Here is a 6,344-nt window from a genome sequence, read left to right as displayed (position 1 = left end):
CCTGTAGTTCCAACTACTTGGGAGACTGAGGGAGAAGGATCGCCTGAGCCCAGGAGGTTGAGGATGCGGTGGCCATCACTGCACTCCAGCCTGGGTGACTGAATGAGATGCCGCATCAAATAAATAAATAAAAATAAGAATAAATATCTCTCTCCTTCTCTCTCTCTTTCTGCATATACATGTGAGCGCATGCGCGTACACACACACACACACACACACACACACACACACACACATTGTAGTGGTTTTGTTTCTCTGGAAAAGCCTGACTCATACAGGTACTATTTTCTTTCCTTATTCCCAGGAATACAGGGAGGCCAGGGTTGTCAATGAAAACACACCACAAAGATCCTTGACCTCACTCATACAAACAAGAAAACGAATGAATGCACATCCACCAAGGTAGTTGTCCACACCTTGACCCACTGGACCGAGACAAGAGCACCAGTAGACACTGCCTGCAGCACGGGCCTCAGGCTGTGGAGGCGGCACGACGGCTTTATTTATCACTGAATGAAGAACCAGGCCTGCGACCCGTGGGAGGCCTGGGTCCCAATTATGGTCATGGTCGCGGGGTTGGGGCAGGCATGAGCCCTTCATCTCCAGAAGAGCAGAGAGAAGTTCACGCTGGCTACAGAGCAGGCAGCACTTTCCCAGCACACTGGCCAAAGCCAACACGGTAGCCGTCCCCCTGGCAGTGGCCTGGAACAGAGGAGGATGGGGTCAACCACGAGACCATGGGGTGGGAAGCAGCACCCAGGCAGCCACAGTGCCAGTTGGCACACAGCTGGCCCGAAGCAAGGACGTGCCATCAGAAAGACCACATGTGGCTCACACAGAAACACAACCTCCCCAGGAGTTGGGCAGAGCCGCCTGCAGGAGCATTTGCGCTGGAATCTGGGCCCACCCCGCAGCCGGGGATCCTCAGACGCTCTGCAAGACTCAACAGCTTTCCTTATGGTAGTCAACGCTCCCCATGTGGGCTTTGGGTTCACATCCTCAGCCTGCCAATTAGCTTGAAGCCAGACTGCCTGAGTTCAAAGTCTGGCTCTTTTACCTACTGGCTCCATGACCTGGGGTCCCTGTAGACCTCAGTTTCCTCCTCTGTGAAGGGGATCTACTGATAGTCAAAGAGTGCCCAGCCCATGGTAAATGCCCTGTAAGTCTCGGTTATTAGGGTGGTTATGAGCTGGGAGATGGGGGGCAATCTGTTTTATTTCAGAACTCTGCCCCCTCATCAATAAATGGGAATGACAGTGCTTATCTCTCAAGGTTGTAAGGGTTCAATTAAATATTTGGGTGAAATTACCAGCACGATATGTCAGAAATTATCAAATGTTAGTTTCATTCATTTCATTCCATTTCATCAAGAGTGATTGAAAAGCAGAGGGGAAAAGCTCGCTCCTGTCCTTGAGGAGGGTCCACTTAATGGTAGTGGTGGGTATAGGCAAGAGACAGAGGAGAATGTCTAAAAGATGCAAGATGCATGGAGGAGAAGGGAGCAGGAAGGAGGGGCCATGTGAGCTGGGCCTTGATGGGTGTGTAGGAGTTCACCAGGGAGGATGAAATGAAAATGGCTTTCCAGGCAGAGGGAACAGCATGGGCAAGGCACAGAGCCCTGGCATGCGACACATGTGTTGCATCTGTTCATTGAGACTGCCATGCAGGGTACCCGAAAAAGCCAGATTACAAAGGGCTCCGAGAAGCCATGTTGAGGGGCGCGAACCTCATCCTGAGGGCTGTGCGGTGACATAGAGGAGTCTTTAGCAAGACAGACATGTCACAGTCAACATAGAGGTCCTCGGACCCCAGGACTGAAATGCTTCTCAAGACCCCGAGCCGTGTGGACGCCAGGTGAGGTGAAGCCAGGCAGCACTGAGAGACGATGCCAGCCAAGCCCGTGGCTGAGGCGAGGGCCACTTCTGGGGATGCCCGTGACCTTGAGTTACAGAAAAACACCCTCACCTGCGGGAGACAGCCCAAACCTAAAGCCGTGCCTCCTGCTCCCAACGTGAAGGGAGAGATGGAGGAGTTCCAGGATCCCAGCAGCCAAGAGAAAGAATTCAAAGCATGATGCTGAGAAGCCGTGGGGCCATCCAAACACAGACTGTGAGCGGGCCTGGGCAACGGAGTCAGCCACACCCTCAATGAGTCCTCCTGGCCAGCACAGAGGGAGCATCTCTGGGTGGTCCTCACAGCTGCCCCGCTCAGCAATGGTTCGCTCATCCTGTCTCCCCAACACTCTCCCTCCCCCTGTCCAGTCATCTGAAGGATCCCGCCAGCTCAGTGCACTCTGACCACCAGCTTTCTCTGGAAAGGCAGCAGCTTAGATGCTGCAGGGGCATCCTTAGGGGTCTCGGGCCCAGGGCCCTGCCCCAGCCAGCCCCTTGCCCCCCAAGCACCAGCCTCCCCAGCGGGGCACATCCTACGACCCGCACTCTGACGATGCTCAGGGACGCCCTGTATCGACAGTAGCATCCTTGCCAATTCCGTTGCTTGGTTCCATTATTTTTCTGTCGCTTTGGGATCTCAATGCTCAGAAATGTCCGTATCGCTGGGGAGACAAAAGCCTATTAGAGCAAAACCGAGTTCTGGCAGATACTCATTATGCATCTGTCAAGGTGACGAACTCAGAACTGAGGCCTTTTTAAAGAGTCTTCTTCCCGACTGTGGTCATGAGTGAAAAGGGTCACTCCTACCACATGCTGGCACCCTTGGCCAGCCTGGCTCAGGGATTCTGTGCCAGGCAAGAGAAGCAGTCACAGGGGAGAGACACAGAGTCACAGGGGAGAGACACAGAGACACAGGAGAGACACAGAGACACAGGCAGGCTGCCACAAAGAGACTGCCGGGAAAGAGAGAGCAGATTTTTGTTTGGTTATCGTTTCCAAGTAATTCTGGATGCCAGGAAAGAAGCCATGATGCACCACAACTATCACTACCTCAAAGATCTGTAAGAGAGACAGAAGTGTTTATCTTGGACCAGGTGTGGTAGGTCATGCCTGTAATGTCAACAATTTGGGAGGCTGAGACAGGATTGCTTGGGCCCAGGGTGTTCGAGGCCAGCCTGGGCAACAGAGTGAGACTTTGTCTCTATTTAAAAAAATCAAAAAATTGGCTAGGCATGGTGATGTACACCTGTAGTCCCAGTTACTCAAGAGGCTAAGGTGGAAGGATCACCTGAACCCAGGAAGCTGAGGCTGTGGTGAGCTGTGATCGTGCCACTGCACCCAAGCCTGGGTGAGAGAGTGAAACCCTATTTCAAAAAAAGAAAACAAAAGAAAGGAAAAAGAGAAAAGAAAAGAGAAATGAGAAGAAAAAGAGGAGTTTGTCTCCAGCAGGACACTGCAGCCCCATCAGCCAGTGCAAACATCTGAGGACACTTTCTTGCAGGTCCCAGGCTGAACACCAGATGGCGCAAGAGAGTAAAACTCAGGGAGGGATAAATTAGACAAAGGGCCGGGATCTCTCCGTTTATGTGTTTGTTTATTTCACCTTCTCTCTTGCTGAACAATTTGTAATTTGAGGCTCTCTCAGAAATGATAGTCACACTGCACCACTTGGAGGGGCAAAATGGCACAGTGGTTAAGAGCATAGGGCCTGGAGCCCAACCACCTGAGTTCAAATCCTGACTCTAACTTTTACCATCTGTGTGATCCTGTGTAAGTACATATCATTCTGGGTCTCAGTTTCCACATCAGAAAAATGGGGACAATAAGAGCACATGCCTTGTTGGGAATATAAAATGTACTGCATGTGAAGTACTTGGCGCAGTGTCTGGCCTGCAGTAAGTGTTGCCATTGGCTGATGTCAGCTCTTCTGAATGTTCTATCACGTTCCCAGTGGTCAGAAATGGATTTGGGGCCCAGCATGGTGGCATGAGCCTGTAATCCCAACTACTCGGGGGGCTGAGGCAGAAGGATCTCCCGAGCCCTGGAGGTCAAGGCAGCAGTGAGTTGTGATTGTGTCACTGTACTCCAGCCTGGTGACACAGTGAGACTCCAACACACACACACACACACACACACACACACACACACACACACACGAAAGAAAGAAATGGATTTGAGTAATGGCCGCTGTGCTGAGAAAGCAGGAGAGGAGGAGGTGGCCATAAAATCAACCGAGCAGGCACAGAGTAGCGGGAGGAAGCTGGGAAGAGCCAAAGACACCCTGTGTGGTTTTCAAGGAAGAAGGTGGCAAAGAAAAGAAGGAGAAGGAGGAGGAGAAGGAGGAAGAAGGAAGAAGGAGGAGATGATGAAGGAGGAAGGAAGAAGAGAAAAGAAAAAAGAAGGAGGAGGAGGAGGAGAAGATCTCAGTTGCAGCCTGGCTTCCCAGCTGTGTGCTTCCAGCAAGGACCCCACCCTCTGTCAGCCTAAGTTTCCCACTCTGCAAAATCAGGGCAGTGACACGTCATCCAAGGGCTGCTGTGAGTATAAAATGAAAGAAGGAAAGTGGGCATGTCTATGACATGACTGGCCCCCAGCAGGTGTTCAGTAAATGCAGCTAAACTCAAATTAGAAAGGTATAATTAGGCTGTAGAAATCAGAGCAAAATGGGTATTTATGGACTAATCCCAGCTATCATTTGCTGCTGTCTCCAGCTCTGCCTGCTTCTTCTCTGCCAAATCCACTTTGTTCCATCAGCTAACCAAAGCCACACAGAGCACCCACTGTGTGGCTGCTACTCAGACCACCTCCAAGAGCTCTGCATTATGGCTCCTGAGGGCATCAGGTCCTAATCCCTGGAGCCTGTGAATGTCACCTTATACGGTAAATTATTTGGAGATGTGATCAAGCTAGGCTGTTAAAATTAGGCTGTTAAAATGAAATTTTCTGGGTGGTCCCTAACTGTCATCATAGGTGGTTATAAGAGAAGCAGAGGGGCCAGGCGCAGTGGTTCAAGCCTGTAATCCCAGCATTTTGGGAGGCTGAGGTGAGGGGATTGTTTGAGCCCATGGGTTTGAGAATAGCCTGGGCAATTTAGTGAGACCTCATCTCTACAATAAATTTTAAAAATTAGCCGGGCGTGGTAGTATGCGCCTGTAGTTCCAGCTACTTGGAAGGCTGAGGCAGAAGGATCGCCTGAGCCCAGCAGGTTGATGCTGGGGTGGCCGTGAGCATGCCACTGCACTCCAGTCTGGGTGACAGAGTAAGACTCAAAAAAAAAGAGAGAGAGAAGCAGAGGGAGGGATCAGGTGCAGCCGCTCATGCCTATAATCCTAGCACTTTAGGAGGCCGAGGTGGGAGGATTGCTTGAGCCCAGGAATTCAAGACCAGCCTGGGCAGCATAGCCAGACCTCATCTCTATAAAAAATTTAAAAATAGCCAGGCAGGGTGGCATGTGCCTGTAGTCCCAGATACTCAAGAGGCTGAGGCAGATGGATTGCCTGAGACCAGGAGGTGGAGACTGTGGTGAGCCATGATCATTCCACTGCACTCAGTCTGAGCAACAGAGTGAGACCCTGACTCAACAAAGAGAGAAAGAGAGAGAGGCAGAGGATGATGAGACAGAGGAGAAGGAGGCGACATGACCACAGGGGCAGAGATCAGAGACCTGCTGCCACAAGCCAAGAATGCCACCAGAAGCTGGAAGAGGCAAGGAACACACCCTCCCTGGAGTCACCAGAAGGAACGAGGATCTGTCTGCTCCTGGACTTTCGATTTCTGTCCTCTAGAATTACGAGAAAGGACGTTTCTGTTGTTTTAAGCCACGGAGTTTGTGGTAATTTGCTACAGCAGCCCCAGGAAAGCACCAGGAGATCTTCCCTGAGCATGGAAACCAACATGCACACAATTAGCCAGAGTTCCATGTTTTCAGTGAGTTGTAGCAGAGAGGACAGAGAGACCAAGTTCACCTAAGCAACCGAGAAGGAAACATTGGGATTGAGCCATGTTTAAGTCCAGGGGTGTGCAGGCAATGAGAAAAGTCGTTCTCTTGCAGGAGAGGGTGATGCATTAGAACAGGGCTCAGCAGGCAGGACAGAATCAGATGACAGAAGGATGTGAGCTTGAAATAGGCACTAGGAAGCCAAGAGAAGCTCTTGAACAGAAAAGCAATGAGGAAAAGCAAACACGAGGACTCATTTTTCAGGCCCTACAAGCAGGATGAACTGCAGAGGACTGGTAAAAAAGCTCTTCTAGGATTCCAGGATGGTTGCCTGGAGCAGACCAGCTGCACAGAGACGACATTAAAAGGATGTTAAAAGGATGTTCAAGCCACTACAGTGGCTCACACCTATAATCCCAGCTATTTGGAGGCTGAGGTTGGAGGATCACATGAGCCCAGGAGTTCAAGACCAGCCTGGGCAACATAGCAAGACTCCCGTCTCTAAAAAAAAAAAA

At 50.9% G+C, this 6,344-nt stretch overlaps 1 protein-coding gene across 1 annotated transcript in view; it reads right to left on the bottom strand.

The window, feature by feature from the left end:
• Positions 1–467: 467 nt before the first annotated feature.
• FAH (fumarylacetoacetate hydrolase) overlaps positions 468–6,344 on the bottom strand; it is a 34,953-nt gene continuing 29,076 nt past the window's right edge. The window contains exon 14 of the mRNA XM_008068507.1: positions 468–702. Within this exon, the coding sequence (XP_008066698.1) occupies positions 632–702 (71 nt within the window). The 3' untranslated portion in view covers positions 468–631. The remainder of the gene's footprint in view (positions 703–6,344) is intronic.

Source organism: Carlito syrichta, unplaced genomic scaffold, assembly GCF_000164805.1.
Source record: "Carlito syrichta isolate Samal-C Ts95f unplaced genomic scaffold, Tarsius_syrichta-2.0.1 Scaffold311120, whole genome shotgun sequence".
Lineage (NCBI taxonomy): Eukaryota > Metazoa > Chordata > Mammalia > Primates > Tarsiidae > Carlito > Carlito syrichta.
Note: the sequence above shows the minus strand (reverse complement) of the source record. Positions and strands in the feature narration are given on the sequence as shown.